The sequence below is a fragment of the Bos grunniens genome, chromosome 9, assembly GCF_055505025.1.
Source record: "Bos grunniens cultivar Pamir isolate PY7600 chromosome 9, Bosgru_T2T1.0, whole genome shotgun sequence".
NCBI lineage: Eukaryota > Metazoa > Chordata > Mammalia > Artiodactyla > Bovidae > Bos > Bos grunniens.
This window is the reverse complement of record NC_141173.1, coordinates 73,325,456-73,353,080: the sequence shown is the minus strand read 5'-3', so window position 1 is coordinate 73,353,080 and position 27,625 is coordinate 73,325,456. Positions and strand designations below refer to the sequence as shown.

General features: G+C 38.2%; 1 protein-coding gene across 2 annotated transcripts in view; it reads left to right on the top strand.

Annotated features, from left to right (window-relative positions):
- Window positions 1-27,625, top strand: part of SGK1 (serum/glucocorticoid regulated kinase 1) — a 112,231-nt gene that overhangs the window by 60,278 nt on the left and 24,328 nt on the right. For both annotated transcript variants that reach the window (XM_086317958.1, XM_086317959.1), the window contains one exon: window positions 23,498-23,573. In XM_086317958.1, the coding sequence (XP_086174084.1) occupies window positions 23,498-23,573 (76 nt within the window). The remainder of the gene's footprint in view (window positions 1-23,497; window positions 23,574-27,625) is intronic.

The following is a 27,625-nucleotide window of genomic DNA, read 5'->3' as shown; positions in this document are numbered from 1 at the left end:
TTAGTGATTTTCCCTGTCATGAGTGACAGGGAAAGGGGTGGGGTCAGGCGGTGGGGGTAGGGAATGAGGGGTGGGTGTTGAGGGTTATGGTGTAGAAAAGGCAGTGAGAACAAGACCTCCTAAGCACTCTGTTCAGCCCACCATGTCTCTGGGCATCCTACTTGATAGTGACAGATATTTAAAAAAGAAAAAAAATTATCACCAGCTCACGTTTGTATCCAGCCTGGTTTTATTGTCAGATCTCAGTTCAAAGCCCAGTGCTGACACTTAGCAGCTGTACTCGAGTTTCCTCATCTATAATATGGATAATAATACAAACTGAGTAGGGTTGCTGTGCAGTTTCAACAAGAGAATGTATAGACATGGATTCCATTTCTCTGTTTCCATTCTCCCTCAAACCCCTTCCTAGTTTCCCAAGCCTAAAAGAAATTAAACAGGTCTAATAGTGAATATCATATGGTGATTTTGAATTATGTGTCATGAGCCCAGTGTGCTGTATCTCTTTATTTTGTAATTTGTGTGCATATGCTACTACACTTATTAATCAAAGGCTATGACCTATGTCTTTTTGTTCAGTAAAAAGAGAATTAAAAGAGGAAGTAAAGGTTGCAGAACAGCTACATTATTAAACAATCTTGTGTCCAGGTCACTTTTCTAAAACAAGTGAGCTTTTGACTAGTCAAGGTATCCTGTCAACTTATTTCTGGTGTCATTTCCAAATTTCTTGAATGGAACTGGTGGGAAAACTAGAGGAAAGATCATCAAGGTTGCTTTTCTTTAGGGCAAAATTTTTAGTATTCCCATCCCTGATTCTGAAGCCTGTGTGCTATGCTTAGTCATGTCCAACTCTTTGCAACCCCATGGACTGTAGCCACCAGGCTCCTCTGTCCATGGGGATTCTCCAGGCAAGAATACTGGAGTGGGTTGCCATGCCCTCTTCCAGGGGATCTTCCCAACCCAGCGATGGAACCCAGGCCTCCCTCATTGCAGATGGATGCTTTACCATCTGAGCAACCAGGGAAGCCCATAAATACTGGAGTGGGTAGCATATCCCTTTTCCAGGAGATCTTCCCGACCCAGGAATCAAATCAGGGTCTCCTGTATTACAGGCAGTTCTTTACCAGTTGAGCTACCTAGCCCAATTCTGAAGGCTAGGTCTCTCCTGAATACCTATAATGGACAAAGCTACACAGATTATTTGCTCAACCCACAATGTGACCTGAAATATTCTCACAGAAAAATAATTTCACTGACAGTTTTTTCCCATTGAATTGCAGCTCCTTCCAGAAAGTTGGATTTTCTACATAATCTCAAAATCATCTCAAGCAGGTGTGTCTTTAATTCTAGGAAATAATTACTGCCTGGAAGACTGAACTATTAGGACCTAAAATATGAATAAAACCACAGCTCCTAGAGTTTTTAGATTGTTCTTTAGAGTTTTCTCACATTCAGTTTTAACCTTATCAAGACAATTTTTTTTTTTGCCCATAAAGGTAAAAATGCAATAGAATGTTTAAAACATAAATAATAATTATCTATAAATTAATAAGCAGCATCCTAAGCTTTCTGAGAACAAGCCAGACAGTAGAATTCCTTTGTGCAGGGTTAATGAATGGCATAGATTAGAAAACCACTAGCAATTTAATTTCTTCAATGATAGTAGGTTAAAACTGTAAATTAGAATGAAAATAACAAGGCCATAACTCGGTATATAATGAATTGCCCCAATTATACTTTTGTAACGTACTTTTAATTTGCCTCCATTCAGGCAATTTAGAACTAAAACTTAATCATTAGTATGTTAACGATGGCATATATTCTTTATTATTCTCATGGTCATCCATTATTATTGATTCTACATTTCTTATACCAGAAGGCAAAAACTAAATAGGAAAACTTATCAATAACAACACTTTAAAGTATTTTTTAATTTGGAAGATTTGAGAATCTTATTAAGGATTTTTATCACCAGTTGGAATTCAGACGATCACTATATAATCTAGTTTATACTCAAGGACAGGTTACTATTTTGAAAACAAAAAATTCTAAATGCTGGAAGAGCTATAAAGCTACACTGGATAAATTTCACATATTCAAAATAGCTCCACCACTGGCCCAGGCCACCTATCTGCCTCATTTTTATCCCTGATTTCAAAGTTCCATTTCAACACTGAGTGGAAGAGACATCTGTTAGTAGATCAGCAATCCATCTGCCTGCCTTCACATTTCTCTCACTGCTCCCCTCCTTCAGCTCAGTGATGCCTGAGTCCCAGCATCACAGCAAACACTCCAGCCCTCTCAATCCCTGTCTCAGTCTTCATCCCACTCATCTCTGGCCTGTTGTTTTTCTCAATCAGCAACACCATCAACCTCCATCACTTTCCTTTTCTTCAGCATCCTCTGGGACTATTGTCAGTAAAGGCCATCATATCATCAATCAACTTTTTCCTCAAAACCCTCTCTCCACATTCTTACCTTGTTATGCAAGATGGCAATATGTGCCATGTACTAAATAGGGTTTGTTGCCAATCGTGCTTTGAAAAAGCCAGGTTAGATTTCTCATCACTTCCATTTGGACAGTGTGCTCTGTGAATCCCCAAGACAGAATAGCCTGAATATTATCTGGATTCACTGGACCCAAAAATCTCCTATAAAGAAACATCCTTAGGAGAGTGCTGCCTTAGTTGTGGCTTGGCTTTCTACTGGAGATGACACAGCTTCTCCCGCACTCTTGAGCAGAAATGGCCTCTTTTCCAGCTTTTTCTGCCCAGAGGCCAAAAACTGGGCAGGTGCTCTCTAACAAAACCTCTGAGAAACTTCACCACCTTTGCTCAATAACAGCCTTATCGTCATCATCTACTAACCTCTAGGACAATTCTTCCTATTCCTTAATCACTTTGGTGGCTGATTAATAATTTTCTTGTCTACTCTTTCATAAGCAATCATTCTATGCAAATTCAATATTTGCTCTATGATTCAGCTAATACTAACAATTCAGATCCATTCCCTTCTTCCCATCGCCACTATTGCTTAGTCATGCCTCATTTTTGCAACCCCATGGACTGTAGCCTGCCAGGCTCCTCTGTCCATGGAATTCTCCAGGTAAGAATACTGGAGTGGGTTGCCATTCCCTTCTCCGAAAATAACAATGGTAGTAGTTATAATCACTGATATGTTATTTTTGAATGTCTTCTGGTCACCAATGAGAATCTTTAGCAGCTGACATGTATTATCTTATTTAATGTCCACAAGCATTGTGAGTAAAAGACATGCCATTGCTTCCAATTTACTGATGAAGATAATAGTATTGAACAAGTCCAAGTTTACACAGGGCATTAAGTAGCAGAACCAGGATTCAGAGCCATATTTAGCAGATCCACAATGTTCTCCCTGCTTTATAGCTATTCAAATTCTTTCATCAAAACTCTGTACCTCCACTTCACATCACCAACAGGCATGGACATTTGCTGCATCTTATGATTACCCTATACTGTTTCTTCTCCAAGGTTTTATATTCTGCGGTTCTCTCTTGACTAAGACTTTCTGTGCCCTCCCCCATCTCCTCTCTCTCTCTCTTTTTTTTTTTTTGGCCATTCTAGGTCTGCATTGTGGCACACAGGCTTTCTCTGGTTTGGTGCACAGGTCCAGTAATTGGTCCATGCGGGCTTAGTTGCTCCACCTCATATGGGATCTTAGTTCCCCAACCAGGGATTGAACCCATGTACGCTGCATTGGGAGGCAGATTCTTAATCACTGGACTACCAGGGAAGCACTTCTTCCCTCAGTTTCACTGGCTGTCCTTCTCCTGATCATGCCCTCCAGTCATTTCTCTTATACCCCCACTCTTCATCACAGAGATCTCATTTTTATCTGCTGAAATGGCAGGTCCTCTCTCTTAACTACCAGAGATTCCTACAGTGTGTTTGATGTGAGGTGGACCCAACAAGCGGGGCATGGTTTGTAGACAGTTTTGAGCAAATATAACACGGCAAGATTATAAAACACGTTTATCATTATCTGAGAGGTCATCTTCAAGTATCACCTTCTCCCCCAGTGATCTGGTGGCACTAGGGACCAAGCTCTCCCAGAAACAGCTTCACATGCTTGCTGTCATCCCTTGCTTCTCCATAGCCCCTTCTCTCTGCACCCAAAGTATAGCCTCTAAAATCACAAACTTTGGGGATGTTGAGATTAGACGGGACCATAAAGTTCATGTAGCCCAAACCCTTCATTTTACAAATAAAGAATGGAGACCTGAAGAGGCCCACAAACTGATATTATCAAAAAGAAATTGCAGAAAGATTAGATAAAGGTAACAGAATGTGCTGATGTCCTTTAAAAAAAGAGATTTGCTTCCCCGTTACATCCCTGTCTATTTTTTATCTGCCATGCTGTTGTGGGTTTAGATCTAAACCCCCATGCACATATATTTCTCTTGCTCACTCACTGGTTGAGAAGCTCATATGTAATCAGAGGAAGAAGGGCCCACTGCTTTTCACAGCAGCACAATGAGGCTCTTTCTGTTGGGTGGGACACTCAGTCTAGATTTCCTTTGCACCAGATGGCTGGTCCCCAGAGGCTCCAGAGCTCCTGGGATCATTAGGATTCCAGATGTGCTTGCTACTGCTGATCTGGGGTAATGTAATGCCAGTTCTGTTCTTGCCAAGTATGTTTTCAGCTGTTAGACTATATTCAGATATATTGTTTGGCATTCTCTTAATACATATGATAATTTTCATTTTCTGGTTTGATCCTCAAAATAGGCATTATTTAGTATTTAAAGATATTTAGAGTTTAAGTAGTTAACAAACACTGCTGTATGAATAGCGTGTTCTAGAAATGTATTAATGAATATCTGAGACAATCTGATTCCCAGAATTCCAAGATGTCTCCTTTCTTAACACATCGAACTTGTTCTGAATTCAATTATACTCTTTCCAATTTGCAAAATAACTCATTTTTCATGTTCCTCAGTAGGATGTACTTCGATATTAGGGGGAAAAAAGTTTTTACTTTAATGTGCTGCAGATTGAAAACCCTTATTAAGGCTAGTCTGCCTTATTTCCCAGTTGTACTAATTAAAAGTACTAATTATTTCCATGCTAGTATCTCAAGACCATCTTGTGATGCATGAAAGGTATTAAAAAAACAAACAAACAACTGACCGACTTTGGGAATCATATGAGAGAACTGATATTCTTTAGTCTCAGTTAGAAAATTTTTTTACATCAGCCCATTTGACTTTCGTTCTTCTTTGGTTTCAGGTCTGTTCTGGGTTTCTGCCATGTGCCATGTGGGAAGTAGTTGCCAGAATCCTTTTTCTTTATATAGTAGTTAGTGTAATTAATGCTGAAAGGAGACTCACCTCCCTCCTGAAGCTAATAGGCTTCTGAAAAGCAGTTTTCATACCGAATTCTTTTCATTTATGAAGGAGTTAAACCAGATTTTCAGGATCCTTCTTACATCTAAAGTCAGTGATTGTCTTAGACCTTAGGGTCATTTTTCTAATTCTTAAATCAACCCATTTGTTACTCTCATGAGAAATAATCCAGGTGTGCTTAGGCAGGAAGTCAGTTATTTACTTTTCTATGCAAAAGGTGGGAGAATGGAAGAAAGATTATCTTTCCAGCTGGAAGGCAATCCTTTCCCAGAGATATATATAATCTCTTAAAAAAATTTTTTTTAGATTCCAGAACAATTATACTCTAAATAATTATTAAGGCACATAAACTGAGGGAGCCTTCATATTGGGGGGTAAGGTTTCTATTTACACATTGACAGGTACAAAATTTTGTGAGTTATGTGAATTCTCTAAAGTATATGCTATGTGTGTGCTAAGTCACTCAGTCGTGTCCAGCTGTTTGTGACCCTATGGACTGTAGCCCGCCAAGCTCCTCTGTCCATGGGATTCTCCAGGCAAGAGTGGAGTGGGTTGTCATGCCTTCCTTCAGGGGATCTTCCTGATTCAGGGATCAAACTCGTGTTTTCTGTGTCTCTCTCCTGCATTGGCAGGAGGGCTCTTTACCACCAGGGCCACCGGGAAAGCCCCTTGTCCACAGTATACTATTCTCAATGGCAAGTTTATTCTATTTTAAATTCTCTGGGTTTGCAAACATGTTAACTTACTTGCTCCCTTCGTCTACCTTTGCTTGAGAAAAGTGAATATTTGGGGGCAGGCTGTTTCAGTAGATTCAGACCAGACAAGCAGACATAAAATAAAGTCAAACCTTCCTAAGAAGTGAGTGCTTGGATAACTGGAATTGAGTTTATTTTATAAAAATAAGGCCAATGAAAATGAATCTCACGAGTGGAATGTGTTCACTCAACAATGACTTTATTTATAAATAATACAGCAGCATTAGAGATGCTTGCTGTAGGTGCTTGTTGTTCAGCTGCAATGATGTGGGAGGTGTAGGGGGAAAACAGCAGCAGTGGCTTCTACCTAAATCCCATTAGCATTTGGGAGTTAATATCCTCCTAATTTTTAAGGAGAAAACTGGAACTCAAAAGGTAGCAGACCATTCCATTCTGCAGTTAGTATAATTAATCTCAAAAACCTTTAACATTCACTAGTTACAATATAGCTATTTCGGATATTTGAGTTGCTGGCAAGCTACTGCAGAATAGTCATTTCTTAATGATTTTTTAAAAATGACTTATCTAGGGCTATTGATAGAAACAGCTAACTCTGGGGATGAACCATAGAAGCTATTATAGGAAGAGAAAATACCCAATAGTATGTAAAATATGTTGGAACTGAGTCATATGTAAATTTTTTTTTTAACTTCTTTCACTCTTAAATTCTAGTTCCTGGAATCCTCTCTTCACAACTGACTCGCAATTTATTTTGGGACAAAACTGCCAGTTCTGTACCCTTTCACTATACGTTAGAATTCACACAGAAAAGTCAGAGACTAATGGGATAATCAGATAAGACTGACTAAGGAGCCTTTCATATATGTGGCCGTGTGTTACCATGGAACATCTGACCTCCAAGTCCAGGCTGACCTAAACTTTCTGTGTGTGTGTTTTTTAATTTTACATTTAAAAAATTTTATTTATTTATTTAGTGCCCATGTACTGTGGTATGTGGGATTTTATTTCTTCCTCCTGCAGTGGAAGCAGAGTCTTAACCACTGGACTACCAGAGAAGTCAAACTCTGTTTTGAAATTAAGTTTCATCATGGTTTGTTTGGAAAAATGAGTTGATTAGAAGTACTGAGCTCATAATTTAGGTGAAACACTTGATCTTTTACTTTATTTACAATAGTTGTTGTTTTCTACTTCCTTCCTGTCAAAATCTTTCTAAACCTTTTAATAATGAATTTCATGATTTTTAAGTAATCCCTTTTCTTTTTTCTAAAAGGAGTTTGAAATTACGTTTTCATCTTTACCTTAATTGTTTTCTTTCTTCTCTTTGGTTTACCGTGTTCAGCTAATTTGGCTTCAGAGTGTACAGTAATTCCCTGGCTTGAAGAAGATTCTCTTCAGGGACTAGAATCTTTGTCCTAGAAGGGATGTGAGTATGTCGCTTCCCTTCAGAAAGAGCCAACCAAAGAAGATACCACACAATAATTATTTTTATGGTTCTACAGAAGATTGCCCAACCTCAACCTGTGTCTCATTTTAACATAGAAATACTCTTACTCTGTTTCAGTTCAGTTCAGTTGCTCAGTCATGTCTGACTCTTTGCGACCCCATGACTGCAGCACAACGGGCTTCCCTGTCCATCACCAACTCCCGGAGCTTGCTCAAGCTCATGTCCATCCAGTCAGTGATACTACCCAACCATCTCATTCTCTGCCGTCCCCTTCTCCTCCTGCCTTCAATCTTTCCCAGCATCAGGGTCTTTTCCAATGAGTCAGCTCTTCACATCAGGCAGCAAAAGCATTGGAACTTCAGCTTCAGCATCAGTCCTTCCAATGAAAAAAGTCAGGACTGATTTCCTTTAGGATGGACTGGTTGGATCCCCTTGCAGTCTAAGGGACTTTCAAGAGTCTTTTCCAACCTCACAGTTCAAAAGCATCAATTCTTTGGCGCTCAGTTTTCTTTATAGTCCAACTCTCACATCCATACATGACCACTGGAAAAACCATAGCTTTGACTAGATGGATCTTTGTCTTCCCAACCAAGGAATCGAACCCAGATCTCCCACATTGCAGGCAGATTTTTTACCATCTGAGCCACCAGGGAAGGCCTTACTCTGTTTAACCAAAGCCTTTATACTTCAAACCCAGCCTGTTTACTCTTGTTTTATGCATAATGCAGATAGCCCACCACCTCCTAATAAAAAAGCTCTCCATACACCAAAAAATGTGATCAATTACCATCTGGACTTCTCTTCAAGAAAATGAATAACAGTCCTGTTTACTTGAATCATCTTGCTTTCTTCCTGGTTATCTTTTAAATAATTTCTAAGTTTTCCAATTAAGTCTCCAAACACGGGTTCCAGGAGTTCATGCTTTCGGGGTTATATTAAGATCGTCTATGACTCCTTCACATCATACTCTCATTTTACATTTATTTACTTTTATATTGGTCTTTTTAAATGTCTTATTATTAAAAACATGATTTTTGAATCTAGATTCATATTTGTTTTGAATGCAACTGATTGGTTTCAAGTATGAGTGTCTACATAGAGTAGAGGTTTTAATGCAACATAACATACATAAAATTTATCCAGGAAACATCTATAGAAATTATAACTAGAGCTAAAATATCTGTATGGTTTCTCTATTTAATTTTTGTTCCCAGTATTTCTCTCCATTTAATGTTGGATGAATTTTCCAGTTCTATGTTTTTCCAGCAAGTTTCTGGCCAAAAAAAAACCCCCAGAAACTAGCTGCATAATACCAGTACAATAACTAGGCCAATTTAATTTGGCGTCAGTGTGATTATGAACAAATTTAGAGCCTTTTGAAATGTTTTGAGCTATTTCTGCACGAATTATATTTGAATCTCAGGTTTATTGTTCCCCCCGCCTTTTTTTTTTGGAAATTAGGCTGAAAATGATTATAGTAGATGCAAGTATGCAATTTGTAGTCCATTAATTTTGTTAATCCCTCTGAAATTTTGGACCTTCATAACTGGTAACCTTGACTGACACTGGCATTATTCCGTGTGGATCTTTGGGAAGTTCAATAAAATGCTGCCCTGGCATGTGTATTTTCATTTACCTTGGAAGAGAATCAGGTCCATGGGGAAAAGTAGGCAATGGAAAAAATTATTTCCATGGGAAAGTAGGCAATGGAAATAATGGAAATAAAGTCCTAGAGCTTAAAGGAAAATCTTCAGAGGGGAACTTTGACACTCCCCATCCCCTTTTTCTCCATGACATAAAATAAACCTGTTGTGAATTTGTGCTAGAGGGCCTTGTCTTTGCACAGGCCCAGAGAAATCTGAGAACACCAAACTAGAAGAGAAAACTAGAGGTGAGGTACACATACATTCATATTTATCAATAACTCTGTGCTGAAGGAAGCATGAGATTATAGCTCAAAAGGCATATCATTTGTTCATTTATTGTTTTTAAAGTAACAATTTTTATCAGGGCCTTTTTTAATCATTAGGACATTCATTCCAATACTACACTCCCTAGATATGGACAAAGTAGTTCTATTTACGTTAAGATAAGCAGATAGATAGGTAGACATTTATAGATGTAGATGCTAGATAATTTTTAAATTATGAAGACAATATATTACAAAAAATCAAAGAAGAAATAAAAGAAAGCATCTATAATCCCACTACAGTAAAAAAACAAACATTGCTTCATGCACTGACCTGTCTATCCTTTGTACACAGTTGAAATACAATGTTATATTGTGATTTCTTTTATTTAACATAATATAGGTAACATTTCTCCGTATCATCAGAAACATTTCAGAGGCACCATGTGAATAGTGGCTATGTCTTTCTTTACTCAGTCATTTCCTCGTTAAAAATTAGGTTGCTTCCAGTGTTCTGTAATTGTGAACAATGCTAAAACAGCTCTGTGCATATAATCATATGAATTATTTATTAAGGACAAATTACCTAAAATGAAGCAAATAAAAATATCAAGGATCTTAAAATTCTTAAAATAAATTATAATAGCTTTCAGAAAGTGTTATGAAAATTAAAATGAACAGCCTATGAGAATACTAGTTTCCTAAACCCTTGCCAGCATTCAATATTGCCATTAGAAATTAATCTGAATATTATTATGAAAACAATTATCTTTTGAAACCAAATACCAAATTCTAACCAAATACCATCATTGCTAACCTTGTCTTCTTACATAGGAAAGATTCAAATAAGTCTTATTGAAAATATTTGAGCAGGCATTTTCCACTAAGCTTTCCAGTGAATAGCTTGAATTATTCGAGGAGTGTGGTGATAAACCAGTGCATAGTCTTCAATTATAGTCTACTTGAGTAATCCTTGAGGCAGATTTTCCATAACTTCAAAAGCTAAAGTCTAATTCATCTCAGGAGAGTTACATAAACCAATGTGTTCTGAATGACTTTCTTCCAGCCTTACTCAGCAGTTTTAATGCAAGGTCAGATTCTGTTAATTATCACATCGTACTCTTATGCCCTGAACTAAATGCCTTTTTGTGTACAGACTTCTTAGTGGCTTAAACTGGGAAACAAAGTACTGGTGAAAGAAGTGTTGAGTCTGGAAGGAATTGCAAAGCTTCTAAGCAAACCTTTTCCTTTTTATTTGATTTCCCCATTTCTGACCCTAAGGCCGCATTCTTGCTCTTTTCTACAGGGAGCAAAATTTAGAGATGTATGTGTAAGCATGCATGTACACACACATGCCTTCACACAGAGGACATCATTGCAAATATATATTTGTGTGCATGTGCCTGGGCCTTTTCTGGAAGACCCATGAGAAACAGCTCGTGGTGTAGGATTGGGGACAGATAATCAGGAGTAATCCTTCCCCTTAATAATCAACTTAGTTAAGAAATGGATCACTTTCGTGAATATTCAGACTATTCTTCTATCGCTTTTAAAAAACTAAGCATATGTGATCAATATAAATGGTCATAGAGTAAATGTAAGAAAGTGGCGTGATTTGATGTAGCAGACTGTTCCAATTCATTTTTCTTTATGCACTTGAATGCTACAGGTTTCCTCTTCCTTTTTTCTTAATATTTTAAAAACATATTTTGGCCACACCACACAGCATGTGGGACATTAGTTCCCCAAACAGGGATTGAACCCATACCCCCTGCAGTATAAGCATGGAATCTAAACCACTGTTCTACCAGGGAAATCCAGCTACTGGTTTACTCTTGTTAGGTTAAAATACTCAACAGAAAGCATAAGAGTTTGAGGACCAAGTCAAGGTAACTGACAACCACAGTATACATGAAACCAAGCCTTGTCATAAATCTACCCCTCAATCTCTCTCTTCTGTGACTCCAGTGATTTGTAGCAACCAACCACAGCAGGTATAAGTCCTGAATTTTCCTTCTGTTTGTAAAGAGTGTTTGGAAATCACCATGGGAAACACTTGGGATACACAGAAAATAAAGTAACATGAGCAATCACCTGTATCTATTTGCCTAGGACACAACTCTGTTTTGAGAAAAACTGAGTAATAAGATATATTTAAAAGTAAAACCACAGTTTACCATTCCTTTATATACGAAGTTATCAGTTGATTGCCTACTAAGTTTGATGCTAGTATGCAACTATGCTATAGCACTGGAAACTCGTAAATAATTCAGAGCACAGTCTTTTTTCTACAGAGCTTATAACCTAGTAAGATCGAAATTATAAGTAATAAGCAATAGAAAAACTCCTTTTTGTTCAGGAAGGATACTTCTTGTGCTTTGTTTTGCTTCCTCTCTCTCCCTTTTTTGTTTCTATTTCCTATAAATGGAGAATTATCCTTACTTAATTTTTTAGGATTACTCTGTGAACAGGTATCATCTTTTTTGTTGTTCCATCACTAAGTCATGTCCAACTCTTCGTGTCCCCATGGACGGCAGCACCCCAGGCTCCTCTGTCCTCCACTGTCTCCTGGAGTTTGCTCAAATTCATGTCCGTTGAGTCAGTGATGTTATCTAATCATCTAATCCTCTGCTGCCCCCTTCTCACTTGGCCTTCGATCTTTCCCAGCATCAGGGTCTTTTCCAGTGAGTCAGCTTTTCGCATCATGTGGCCAAAGTATCGGAGCTTCAGCTTCGGCATCAGTCCTTTCAATGACTATTCAATATTGATTTTTTTTTTTTAGGGTAAAAAAATGTCATCTTTAATCTCCCCACAACAAACTAATGATTGAAACCATAATATATTTTATATCGCCTTTGAAGAAAGTGAACACTGATGCTACTGAGAATGAATTTCATTTGTTCTTCTCTTTCAAACAGCTTAAAAAGGGAGATATAAAGCCCCAATTTCCAAAAAAAATAAATTTCAAATTTTCAAATAAGATTTTATTAATATACTCGTGTGTAATAGCTATAAGTCATTTGACTTCAAGTACCTATATATTTGAAGGCAGTGTGGTATAACAGTTAAAATGGGCTTGATAGCTGCAATTACCTTTTCCAAGGTACCTCAGTTTCCTCATCTATAAAGTGGGGATAGTGATAATAATACCTTTCTCATAGGATGCTGTAGGCATAAAGCAAGTTAGTGGATGTGAAACACATAGAACACAGTGCGTCTTCTCCTTTGGTTTAACTGTAGTCCTTTGGCCTGGAAAGCTACAGCTTATTTATCTCCTTACAAGGTTTTCCAGCAACATCTGCCATTTTTCTGAACTGGTTGGGGAATTATCGCTTTGCTTCAGCCCTTACATAACTCCCGGACAAGTTCCAAGGGACATACATTCAGCAAGCAACATACCGTCTGAGACCAGGGACTAAGAATGTGGGCTGTGGGGGCTGGGGGAATTCCGACTCTTCAAATTGTCACTAAACTGGGGTGGGGGTGGAGTACAGGCAACTAAAAACGTTACAAAGCTTTCTTATAATTTTTAACTTACTCCTTTTTGATTGTTTTATTGTTTTTGATTACAAACCTTTGACTGTTTTCCAGAGTTTTAACAAATTTAGTTGATAATTTTTGTTTATTCTTTGATGTTTCTGTCAGGGTCAGGAGCTTAGAGGTGCGTGCTCTGCCATTTGGCTGATGACACCTTCCTAGATAAAATTTTGAAGGTTAGCTTGTCCATACTTTGTTCTTTCCTGCAAAAAAGACAAGAATACCCAGAGGTTGTTCTGGGGCTAAACTGAGTAATGAGGTAATTAATGTGCCTGGCCCATTGTAAACAGTCCTTTTTTTTTTTGTTAGTAATTATTATACTGAAATAAACTGACTTGAAATGCTTGATATTCTAAGTTAAGGAAAATTTCAATACCAGGTTGTAGTAACCTTTACTTCCCTTTTAAGATAGCTAAGGGTAGCACTCTTGCTTCTTCAATAGTAGTCTCTTGCCTTTAAATATCTGGAATGTCTATTTGATCCTTGGCCAAACTCTGGATCCACAACTATATTTCATAAATATTATAGGATCTCTATAAGAAATGATAAAATATGAACTCAATTCATCTAAGGATTTCCTAGAGCCCACTGAAGAATAAATAGAAAAGAAAATATAGACAGAAAGAAAAGGTAAAAGTAAAGCTACATGTGGAATACCTGCAAAGGGAAACAACTCATGCAGGATCTCCTTGGAATACTCAGACTCATGCTGTTATTCTGCTTACTTCCCAGAAGTTAGAGCTCAAGTGATCTGGCTGGGATCAGAACCTTGCATCTCTTAAAGTTGAAATTTAGTACTCAGTAAAACTATCCACTTCTCCACATGTTATATAGATGTTTTTCATTCCCTGGACATTCTCCTACTTATTTCTCCATGGGCCTAATGACCTACCCACTGAATACCGAAGAGATGTGGGATAAAGAATCATTGTCAAGATGTATGATTAACTTGGCTAAACGTTAACACAGTTTTGCAATGAAAACCTTCCATCTCTGCCATTCAAAACTTTGTAAAAGATGTATTTATGGTGGTTTTGCTTATGCAAAAACTGCATTTCATAATTGTCAGTATTGTTTTTAACATGTGTTTCATATCAGATACAAGAAAGGTCAAATGAGAGCTGGAAAAAAAAAAAAATGTTGGCCAAATCTGCTGTGAGTGAGTCTTCCAGCACATCTGGGAAACTCTGTAAAAAATTAACATTCTGGACTCATGGGAGGGCAAGATTATTAACTGTTTTTGCAGAAGCAGTCTATGTAAGCCAAAGCATATAAGAAATATTTTTAGATCTGTAGACCATTAAATATTGTACAGTTAGTCCACTGCATGAGAAAAACAGTGGGCACTTAAATGACGATGTCTAGTTCCATTCACAGAGGAAAAAAAAAAGAAAAAAAAAATAAACTGTGCATTTGTTGGCAATTGCATTTGACAGTTTAGATTCTATGGTTAAAGTGTTACTAGAGAATTGAATATCAGACTTTTTTATTAAAAGAAAATTGAACATTAAGAGTTATAGCACAGAGCAAATTATAATCATATTGGCCTTGAATCTGACATAGCTTCTGTATAGAGAAGCAGTAGAAATATTTCTCCTAGAACCTCACACAAAGTCTAGATCCAAATTTCTATTTTTTCTTCCCCTCCTGTCAAATACCTTTTTGGAGGTAAGCTCAAGGAGAAAATTACTAAGAAATATATTTTCATTTGCAATGAGATATTCAAAACATTTGTTTTCCCCAGAAAGCCTAGGTGTGGATGTTTGTTCATCATTTAACTTCAGTCTGGGAATCATTCTTTATGTTACCTTTAGAATGTACAATGACCTTGAAATAAGCATATTTAGTTTCTTCCCTGTACCCAGTAGATAAATACGGCTTAATCCATGTTATTTCTGTTTGGTTGAAGTTGGTTTAAGCATGTTAGAGATCCCTGGGGAGCTTAAAATTATACTGACACTTTAGTCTCCTCTCTTCTTGCCTGCAGCTCTGACACTGGTGTTTATTTTTTAAGTTCCTCCATGATTGAAAACCACTGGAAAGCATGTGCTTAGATGGAGGAAAGAAATCTAATCAAGGGCTAGACATGGATCAGCCATGGACAAATCCAAATGATTTATCAAATGGAGTCTGAATCTATACAGATAGTTTTGAAGATTACTTTTTCCCAGCCACATAGTGTGTTATTATCACAGACAATAATCTGAAAAATGAAAAGCCAATCATTAATAATGTTTCCAACAAATATATTCAGTAATGGAGTATAGCCTATACAATTTTCTGCATTTATATGAAAAGAAAAAAAAAATGGTTTGGATGGCAATGTCAAAAACTAAATATCAGGTCAGCCTGGGCTGGGGAACAGTGTCTTTCACTCCTAATTATTTATGGGAACATCAGCTACTCTGAGTTGACCCTACTCTAAATCATTTCAGTCCCCCAACACTAAGAATTCAGAAGGGTTAAAGCGCTAGGGGAAATAAAGATACGTGTTAAACCACATTATTTTGGCATAATGACTATCTTTTTAATTTGAATAGCTTGAGTGAGATTTATAGTCCTTATTTTTAACTGTTTAGAGATTAAAAACTCAACCATTCAGCACGTGTTTGTTGAATACCTACTGTGTGCCAAGCAAACCTTTATGACTCATGAAACTTATAAGAGACCATTTTAAAAAATGAAGACAATTACATATGAAATGGTGTTAAGTGCCATGGAAAAATACAAAGCAGGAAGGGGAAAGAAGTTTTCATTTTAAACAGGGTATCAGGAAAGGCTTTGCAGAGAAGGTGATGTGTAAGCAGAAACCTGAAGGAGATTAAAGTTATGCAGATATTGAAGTAGAGAAAGTTCAGGTTTCAGTGCTCAACAATCACAGTGCCTAGAAAGAAGTATTTTTACTTTTGCCAATATTATTTGTACATAGGTAATTCAGTTAACAGAGTAAACTTCTTCTATCAAAAGATTTTCTCTTCCACCCTCCACTTTAACATGATATTCCTATTAACACATTTGACTGTATAATTGTGGACAATAACTGACCAATTATTGAAACCTAGAAGAAGCTAAATCTAACCCTAATTTTAACTTTGCCAATTTTTCCAATAAGGAGACAGAGCGTAAGAGAGATTGTGTAACTTGTCCAGGGTCACGTGCACAGTCACGTGTGGGGCTGCCATGTTTTATCCAGGTCTGTCTGACTCCAAAGCCCATGATCTAAACAGCTATATCTTATTATTTCTGTCAACTTTGATCTAAAATAAATAAGACTTCCCTGGTGGTACAGTAAACAGGAATCCACCCGCCAGCGTAGGGGACATGGGTTCAATCCCTGTGCCAGAAATATCCCACCTGCGGTGGAGCAGCTAAGCCCATAAGCCACAACTACTGAGCCTGAATTCTGGAGCCCACCCGTCACAAGTAATGAGGCCCATGAGCCTAGAGCCTGTGCTCCAGAACAAGAGAAGTCACCTCAATGAAAAGCGTGGCACGGCAACAAAGAGTAGCCCCCGCTCGCAGCAACTAGAGAAAGTCCACGAGCAGTAACGAAGGCCCAGCCAGCCAAAAATAAATAAAGAAATGAAAATAAACAGTAAATGCAAGGAAGCTTCTCTTAACCACAGTGGATGTATTATAAACAATATAAATAGCTTCTGTATCTTTTTCTGTAAGTCATTTTACCTCCTTCTTCAGAAAACCATTTTCCCATCTGTTTAATAAGAGGCTGAACTAAGTCATTTGTTAAATCCTTTTTACACACAAAATAATAGTATTCAGTGATATATTCACTGTGGTCATTTTAACATCTTTTGAATCCTACCAAATCTTGGAACTGGACGTGGAACAACAGACTGGTTCCAAATAGGGAAAAGAGTACGTCAAAGCTGTATATTGTCACCCTGCTTGTTTAACTTATATTCAGAGTACATCATGAGAAACGCTGGGCTGGATGAAGCACAAGCTGGAATCAAGATTGCCAGGAGAAATATCAATAACCTCAGATATGCAGATGATACAATACTTATGGCAGAAAGCGAAGAAGCACTGCAGAGCCTCTTGATGAAAGTGAAAGAGGGGAGTAAAAATGTTGGCTTAAAACTCAACATTCAGAAAAGTAAGATCATGGCATCTGGTCCTATCACTTCATGGGAAATAGATGGGGAAACAGTGGAAACAGTGGCAGATTTATTTCGGGGGGCTCCAAAATCACTGCAGATGGTAACTGCAGCCATGAAATTAAAAGACTCTTACTCCTTGGAAGAAAAGTTATGACCAACCTAGACAGCTTATTAAAAAGCAGAGACATTACTTTGCCGACAAAGGTCTGTCTAGTCAAGGCTATGGTTTTCCCAGTAGTCGTGTATGGATGTGAGAACTGGACTATGAAGAAAGCTGAGTGCCAAAGAATTGATACTTTTGAAATGTGGTGTTGGAGAAGACTCTTGAGAGTCCCTTGGACTGCAAGAAGATCCAACCAGTTCATCCTAAAGGAAATCAGTCCTGAATATTCATTGGGAAGACTGGTACTGAAGCTGAAACTCCAGTACTTTGGCCACCTGATGCAAAGAACTGACTCATTTGAAAAGACCCTAATGCTGGAAAAAATTGAAGGTGGGAGGAGAAGGGGACAACAGAGGATGAGATGGTTGAATGGCATCACCAACTCAATGGACATGAGTTTGAGTAAACTCCAGGAGTTGGCGATGGACAGGAAGGCCTGACGTGCTGCAGTCCATGGGGTCACAAAGAGTCACACATGACTGAACAACTGAACTGAACTGAACTGAAATCAATGGCACAGTCAATAAACATGTATTGATTGCCTTTTCAGAGCTAGGCACAATCTACAAACACCATGACCCCAAATAATTTTTACTTAAGAATTTAATTATATGCTTTGGTATGGAATTTATAAAGGTTTGACCTGGATTCCAGTCAAACTAACTCTGTGTGCCTATTTTCCTTTGTGTTTTAACGCATAATTGCAGATGTGTTACTGTTTATTCTGGCAACATTATTGAAAAAAATATGTAAGAAAATGGACTACCTTAAAGCACCCCAAATAATCATATATTGCTGTGCTCCCTACTGATTTCATCTTATTTGTTACCTCCGTGATGCTCATCTCAATCACCAGCATTAGAAAATAAGTTCCACGAGGGCAGGGACACATCCATTACCCATCTGTGCATGTGGCTCGTATTATTGTACCTACTATACAATTGGTTATCCACAAATATTTATTGAATGAAGTGGGTAATTAAATTAATTTCAAAACTGAGGATAGGTCTAAGTTTTAAAAAACCTGTATCAGTTCTCCACTGAAATGTTAACAGTGGAGACTTGGACTCCAGCCCTCAATCTGTCACTAACTTAAGCTATGCAGCACAACTACTGATCTCATGCCCTACAGCCTGAATGCTACAACTGTACTGAAGCCCACATGCCCTAGAGCCCGTGTTTTGCAACAAGAGAAGCAACTGCAGTGAGAAGCCTGCACACCACAACTAGAGAGTAGCCCCCACTGGCAGGAATTAGAGAAAACCTGAGCACAGCAATGAAGACCCAGTGGAGCCAAGAATAAATAATTAATTAATTAAATAGAAAAAAGAAACTGTGATCTCTGATGAGATTCCTCGACCAAGCTCTTGATCAGACTTCTACTGTCCTTGTCCAAACTGTCATCTTTATGAGGGTGGAGGTTAGTGATACCGGATCTGCTGGACTGTGGGATGTTTGCTGCAGTGAGACAGTGTGAGTGGATTCTAATCCTGCCCTGTGTGAGGTGGAGGATTGTAGCCCAGGGGTGGAAGCCAGAGAAACCTACCTGCTCATGACTTTGTAAGTTGAAACCTTACCACTAGATACCCAAAGGGGTTGTAGTCTGAGCAAATTAGAGATAAAGCAAGTGCTCCTAGGAGGACTGAAGACCCAGTACACACACAGGGGACCACCGGGGCTTGGCAAACCTGCCATGCATGCTAGCTTAAACACAGTGCAGATGGTCCCTTTAGCTGCCAGAGACTGTGGACAGCTGAGACCACATTTGACCATCCTCCTGGTCACCAAGTTCCGAAGTTCTGCAATGTTTTGGACTCCTCTATCTTCCCTCACATTTAGCCTCTCATCAAGCCATCCCAAATGACCCCAGGCCCCTTCATAACCATCCCTTCCTTCCCATAGTCACAGTCCCCATTCCCAACCTGCTGTCACCCACTACCCTCTGATGGTACAACAGCCCCCTAATCTCCTCAGTTTGGGTCTTGTCTGACTCTGGCCTCTCACACAAACTGCCAAGGCTCTTGAATTTCCTCAGGGTGAAGGTCTCATTGACATTCAAAGCCTTCCACTATCTGGCTTCTACCTAGTCTCCAATCATTTCTCCCAGGAGCCTTCTACTCCCATGAAATTGTTCAACCAATTTGCTAAGACACCCCTTGTTAACTCGTGCTTCCAAGCCTTTGTATGGTTCTGCCAATTTGCACACTTTTCTACTGCCTCCCCACCAATCCAATATTGCCAGTAATTTTTTTTTTTGGCCGTGCCACACGGCCTGCAGGATCTTAGTTCCCCAACCAGGAATCAAATCTGTGCCCCCTGCAGTGGAAGCATGGAGTCTTAACCATTGGATCACCAGGCAAGTCCTGTCACTATTCTGAAAACATGTCAGATCTTCATCACTGAAGCCTTGTTTGACAGCTTTGCCCACTCTGTTGCCTCTTCCTTTAAACTGACCAGTTTTAATAACTATGCTACATTCTTCACATCGGGTTTGGAGGTACTTAATATCAGGCTGCATATGATTTTGTGGTTCTCTATGTGCTGTTCCCAAATCAGAACATAAAATCCAAATGATCAAGTTTCCTTTGTGTTCTTATAAACATCAGGGTTGCATCTCGGATTTAAATAAATGATTAATAAATATGCTTTGAATGTAATAAACCCATCCAAGAGAAAAAGATCAAGGAAGGGTTTTCTTCCTCCCAGATACACAGAACTGAATTCAAAATTAATGTTTGCAGGATGGTTTTACATCCTGTGGTAGTGTCCAAGGGACATTTCTAAAGCCTTACAACAGCAATTTGAGAAGAAAAATGTCATTTCTCTGGATATGAAGTTTTCTTGCTTACTTTTGAACATCATGTAACCTAAGATGGGAAAGAAGGAAAAAAACCAAAGAGCCTATTGTGGATTTATCACTACTTCAGCCACTTATGACAGGTCTTGTGAAGACTCAGCAGGACTGACATCTGATATAGACTTTTCTCATTCTGTGAAGTACCTAAAACTATGGGAATCAATTTCAGAGCATAACTTATAAGCAATTGCAGTTTATATAATTATGAATGAATTTGCATAAATGTGTGCTAAAAATATACTCCATGAACTCTATAGATACCTTGTTGTGGGTACTTTGGTGCTTGGGAATCATGAAAAATAGCATGTTCTTCTTACACAAAGAGCAAGAAGGCATTCTTGATAACTCTGAGTTTAACAGAAGCAGTGATAAAGAATTATTCATAAGTAAATGAGATTTCAAGGAATGATGTCTGACACAAACATCACAATTACAGCTGAATGCAGGAAGAATGCTCATACATGGCAATTTTCCCTAATGGGTCCATAGTTATAAAATCAATTAGAACCTAAGTAAAGAAGTATCAAAGTGTGGATAAGTCACAGTGCATTCTTTACTTTCACAGTACTTTCAATTTACAGGTTCTTGGGAAACATTTTAGTTACTCACATTTGGAAATAATGCTTGTAGTCCCTCCCAAGTTGTTCCTCAAAACCAGTTCCTTATTTCTGGTGCTATTATCTGACCCTGCCCTGAGAGCTCCTAAGGAATTAGCTCACAGACCTGAGAGGATTTATTCTGGAGTAGAGTGATCTCAATAAAGAGACTTAAAACCATTTCATGTGGAACATTGGAAGGAAAGAGCATCAACTAACCTGAGAAGGGAAGGTTAACGTGAAAAATATTATCTATTTTCCAATATTCTAGGTATTATATTATCAAAGAGAGAGTAGATCTCTTCAATGTAACTCACGGGTGAGCTAGAACCAGTGAAAAAAATTTCAGGTATCCAGATTTCAGTTCAATTTGTAAAGAATTTTCTAACAAAGGGAGAAATATTTCAGTGGAAGATGTAATTCCTTTGAAGGAATTTAGACTGGGGCTGTTTAGTGAAGTTTGAGGAGGGTTTTTGTTTTGCTGCTCAAAATGTTATCCATGGAATGCTGCTGATCTGATATTCTTTTTTTCCCCCTTGAGATTTAAATTTTAATGATAATTTTCACCATGATTTGACTTCTAAAATTATGGTTCCTATCAATTAAAAATGTGCTACATTACCAGAGACGTTACTTTGCCGACAAAGGTCCATCTAGTCAAATTTATGGTTTTTCCAGTAGTCATCTATGGATGTGAGAGTTGGACCATAAAGAAGGCTGAGCGCTAAAGAAATGATGCTTTCAAACTGTGGTTTTGGAGAAGACTCTTGAGAATCCCTTGCACAGCAAGGAGATCAAACCAGTCAATCCTAAAGGAAATCAACCCTGAATATTCATTGGAAGGACTGATGCTGAAGCTGCAACTCCAGTACTTTGGCCACCTGACTCATCGGAAAAGACCCTGATGCTGGGAAAGATTGAAGGTGGGAGGAGAGGGGGACGACAGAGGATGAGATGCCTGGATAGCATCACCCATTCGATGGACATGAGTTTGAGCAAGCTCTGGGAGATAGTGAATGACAGGGAAGCCTGGTGTGCTGCAGTTCATGGGGTTGCAAAGAGTCAGACACACAGGAGCCACTGAACAGCAACATTACCAGAAAATTCCATTAATGTAGACCATTTATGTACTTATGTATGAAATATTTTGTGTGTATATCTGATGCACTAACAGACATAGAATGATGATTTATTAGTAGATGTTTTTGTTGTGGGTGGGGTTAAGAACACAAGAGGGGTTAAGAAGTCTACCCTCTTAACAAATTTTTGTGTGAAATAATGTTAACTATAGTCACAATGTTGTTAGGCAGATCTCTAAAACTTAAACTCCTTATATAACTGCAACTTTATACACATGGTATGGCAACTCCTTATTTCCCCTTCCCCCGGACCCTGGCAATCAACATTCTACTTTCTGCTTTTACGTTTCACTACTAATGCCTCTAGTAAGTAGTATCATGCAGTATTTGTTCTGTGTCTGGCTTATTTCACATAGCACAGTGTTTTGAAGTTTCATTCATGTCATTGCATATGGCAGGATTTCCTTCTAAGTCAGAATAATATTCCATTGTATGTATATACTACATTTTCTTTATCCATTCATCTGTCCATAAGCATTTAGATTGTTTCTACCTCTTGGCTATTGTGAGTCATGCTACAGTGAATGTGGGGGACGCAAAGAACCCTTTGAGATCCTGATTTCTACACATCCCCTGATGGTAATTCAGAACAAGAGAAAGAGTTTGTGCCAAGTTGTAAATGAACACACCGCTTCCTTCTTTGATAAAGACTTGCTCTGGAAAGAAAATGCCAACAGAACTAAACAATATAGTTAGTGACAGTCTTGCTGCAGTAGAAGGTGTATTTTGACTATCTTGAGAGTACTTTGACTATAGCTGGAATGGAAGAAATTTATCCTTTAAATAATAAACACTAGGGAATTTTCACAGTAATCAAAATATCACATTGCGATATATATATATATATATATAAATGTAACTTCCACTTTAACACTAAGATTTGTATTTCCCCAATTGAAAATATGTTTGAAAGCTAAACATCACAATCATAAAATCGCGCACACACACACAAAAAGTAAATAAAATGATCATTGCATGTCTGCAGTTCTCTGGTATTTATTGTAAAAAATCTATTAGTTGAATATGCATTAGGCAGTCTTTAGGTTAAATAAATAATATATATTGCATATATGCATGTGCTACTATTTTAAATACAGATTCTGTTATAATGATAAAATAAGAATTCATTTTAAAATGCAACTGGATTAAAAGTAGCTCTTCCTTATTATGTGTTTTCCCAAGCATATACAGTGAAAGTACTATCTCTATTATATAGAAGTCCAAAATGTTTTATAAGTGATATAAGAATATACATTACATAGATACATTCGCTAATCCTGGTGGGGAGGGACTTCTGCATCCAGGCGTGCAGTTTGCATACCACAAAAGGCACAGGAAGAGGGAGAAAGTGGGAGAGGAACTCTAGTTCCCATACGCTTTGGCAGTAAACCACATCAGGTCTGGGGTCACCATCCATCCCAGTTTGTCCAGGACTGAAGGGTTTGCCAGCATTTGAGGCTTTCAGTGCTACAAGCAGCATAGTCCTGGCCGAACCAGGAGGGTAGGTCACCTTAATCAGGGCAGAGATGTGCTGTATGTGCAAACTTCAACCTTGGAATCTTGCCCATTGATCTGTAGGCCTGAAACAGTGAAGCCATTTTTTCACATCACTTCTTTCCTCCTTATGTTTTCAAGGTGAAAGAGCCAAGTAATCACGCCAACATCCTGACCAAGCCTGACCCAAGAACCTTCTGGACTAATGATGACTCAGGTATTTTTGGAAAAGTACATTCTGGCCCTATGCTCTACAGGAAGTATGCTCTAGTAATAACCCTACATAAAGGCAAGGTTGAGGAAAAATTTTGGCTTTACTTGCTTTTTTCGTTATACCTAGTGCAACACTAGAATGTACCTCACAATCACTTTTTTAAAAGTCCCTTTATAAATCTCTTTTTTTTTTCAATATCTAAAACATGTATACCATTAAATACAGCTTGATGAATTATGTATATCCAAGTGTTGAGGGAACAAAGCAACGAGTCTATTTCATGGAGTAGAGGACAGAGAAATAGGATAGGGTGGGCAAATACACGGGTTCCAGTGTCTCTTCCAGGGTGAAGAAAGATTTTAAAAACCCTAAGTGAAAGTGAAAGTTGCTCAGTCGTGTCCAACTCTTTGTGATCCCATGGACTATATAGTCCATGGAATTCTCTAGACCAGAATACTGGAGTGGGTAGCCTTTCCCTTCTCCAGGGGATCTTCCCAACCCAGGGATCGAACCCAGGTCTCCCACATTGCAATCTGATTCTGTACCAGCTGAGCCACAGGGGAAGCCCATTAAAAACCCTAAGGCAAGTCGTATTCCAAATACTCAGTGGAGGGCAGATGTGACTTGTGCTATCAATCCCAAACTATACATCTAATCAGAATCAGAGGAATGCCACTTTCTGAGTTTGGGGAATATGCTTCTGTTGTATAATTAAAAACTGCACTCCGACCAAAGGTGGAGTGTGCTTTTACAGGAAATTGAAGACGCTTTTTCATTCTTTTTCACAAACACATTGAGCCGTGAGGCCTAATGACATGAAGTAATGACACTAGAAATGAGAAAGCAGCAAAATAATTAAGACAGTGGTACTAGAGCTTTCACCTTCTCTATTTAAATAGGGCCTAATTAAATGGAGAACAGTGGTGACACCTACTATTTGTATTAGGTCTCCTGGTTTTACAAAGTATGCTCGCAAAAATCCAATTCAAGGTTTGGGCCAACCCTGTGAAATAGGAAGGGCAGCCTGTCCTTACACCCATTGTGTGAGAGATGAGATCAGGTGCTGAAAGAGGGTAGCTGACATCCAAAGCTAATGAGCAGAGAACGCCAGGGCTGGTGGTTGGATGGAGAGCCTGCATGCTCGGTTCTGCATTACTCTCCCCAGGAAGAAGTAGCTCTCCTTTGAGAAGCAGCATGAGCTAAATTGGTGCTTTAATCTTTTATTTATAAAAGATTGTCAAAGACCATGCCTATCTGCAAAAGCGGGAGGGGTTGAAGAAGAGAGTGAAAAACTCTCTGCTGTCTTTTTTTTTCAAAGACCAGGCTTACAGTCTAAACTTGTTATCAGTTTAATCTGTCAAAAAAGATGTTCTGTCTTTTATGTCTTTTGAAGAATGATGAAGAAGCATGAAAGTGAATTGGCCTGTTTATGCCATCATTGCAGTCCATTAGTAATAGTATAGCCACAAAATAAACAAACCATCCACTGGCTAATACTGCTGTTAAGATCTACAGCACTTCTGTTGTAAAGAAGCTATATAGAGCAAAACATTACAATCAGAATATAAATGATTCTTAAAGTTAAGTAGAGAGAATGAGATGAGAAGAGAATCTTTACAGGCCAGATCAGAAAATGATGCTCAGGCACTTTTTGGAGATGAAGAAATTATGTTACAAGAAAAATGAATGCAGGACATGTACAGAAATGGTGATAGGAATCATTCAGAACTACTCACCTTGGAAACTCTGAAAACTGTTTGTGTCATCAGTGGGGTTACAAAGAGAGTATCCCTTCTGTAGTAGCAGGTCATCTAGTAAAGATTCTTTCCAATAATCAATTCTGAGACTGAGGTCTATGCCTAGTGCTTTGGTGGGGGGAGGTAGTTTTTCAGTTACTGAGACATGGATATTAAAATCTCTACTTGTAGTCATAGAATGATCTTTTGCTTCTTAAAATTCAGTCAATTTTTGCTTTATCTATTTTGAAGTGCTAATATTAAGCACATACACTTTTATAATTGTTATAATTTCCTGATGAATTGTATTCCTCTTTACCTCTGGTAAATCTTCATTTGAAGTTTTTTTTTTTTTTTTTCCCTGACATTAATATAACCAAGTCAGCCTTCTGATGCCTACTTTTCACATGGTATATATCTTTTCTATCCATTTACTTTCAACCTATCTGTGTCTTATAAAGTTCTTCTCTTACAGACCTCATATAGTTAGGTTTTCCTTTTAAAGATTATCTGACAATCTCTTCTTTTTACTTGGAAAGTTTGGACCACTTCAGTTCAGTTCAATTCAGTTGCTCAGTCGTGTCCAACTCTTTGCGATCCCATGAATTGCAGCACGCCAGGCCTCCCTGTCCATCACCAACTCCCGGACTTCACTCAAACTCACGTCCATCTACCCAAACTCATGTCCATCGAGTCAGTGATTCCATCCAGCCATCTCATCCTCTGTTGTCCCCTTTTCCTCCTGCCTCCAATCCCTCCCAGCGAGTCAACTCTTAGCATGAGGTGGCCAAAGTACTGGAGTTTCAGCTTTAGCATCAGTCTTTCCAAAGAACACCCAGGACTGATCTCCTTTAGAATGGACTGGTTGAATCTCCTTGCAGTCCATGGGACTCTCAAGAGTCTTCTCCAACACCACAGTTCAAAAGCATCAATTCTTCAGTGCTCAGCCTTCTTCACAGTCCAACTCTCACATCCACACATGAACACTGGAAAAACCATAGCCTTAACTAGACAGACCTTTGTTGGCAAAGTAATGTCTATGCTTTTTAATATGCTATCTAGGTTGGTCATATGGAGAAGGCGATGGCACCCCACTCCAGTACTCTTGCCTGGAAAACCCCATGGACGGAGGAGCCTGGTGGGCTGCAGTCCATGGGGTTGCGAAGAGTCGGACACAACTGAGCGACTTCACTTTCACTTTTCACTTTCATGCCTTGGAGAAGGAAATGGCAACCCACTCCAGTGTTCTTGCCTGGAGAATCCCTATGTGTCTATGGGGTCGCACGGAGTCGGACACGACTGAAGCGACTTGACAGCAGCAGCAGCAGGTTGGTCATAACTTTCCTTCCAAGGAGTAAGCTGGACCACTTAACTTAGTGTGATTGTTAAATATAACTATACCGTCTTAGTATTTGTTTTCCTCATGTTCCTTCTTTTCTTCATTTGCTGTTCTTCCTTTTATGACTTCTCCAAAATCATTTGAGTATTTTTAGAATTCAATATTAATTCATCTACTGACTTAGTGGTGGCTCTGAGGATTAATTAATAATTTTCAAAAACCATTATAGAAAACTTGCTATCCCACTCATCTTCCCATCCTTTACATTATGATTCACATATATATTACTTCTACATATGAAATTAAATCTACAGTATAATAGATTTAAAGGAAAACAAGAGGAAAACTATTTTTTGTATTTTCCAAGATATTTACTATTTCTGATGTTCTTTATTTTTTCTTGGAGATCCAGTTTTCCTTGTAAATAATTTCTTTTTAACCTGGAAAAACTTCTTTTAGCATTTCTTATGATGCAGTGATTCTCTAACAATGATATCTCTCAGTTTTCTTTTATCTTTATGATATGCCTTTATAAATGAAAATATTTTTATTTAATTCTTAAAGGATTTTTTTATAGGTATAAAATTCTGAGTTAGATGACTTTTTTTTTCCTTTTATCATTTTGAAGATTTGGTCCATGGCCTCTGGTCTCTGTAGTTTCTGATGAGAAGTCAGTGATGATTTAAATTATTGCTATTCTGATTATAGTATGCTGTCTTTCACAGGCTGCTTTAATTTGTTTTTAATCTTTGGTTTTTATCAGTTTGTCTATGATATATCTAGACTAGAATCAATGTTCTTTAAGATGTAGATCTCTGAAGTTTAGAAAGTTAAACATTCTTCTAGTCTATTAGCAGTTTTGTTAGAATTTGGATCTGAGGGATGCAATTTTTTCAGTTGTAGTTTCTACACCATAGCGTGCCCCTTCTTTATCAGGACATCAGCACCCCAACTAAAACTTCTCCTAGACGCCTTCAATT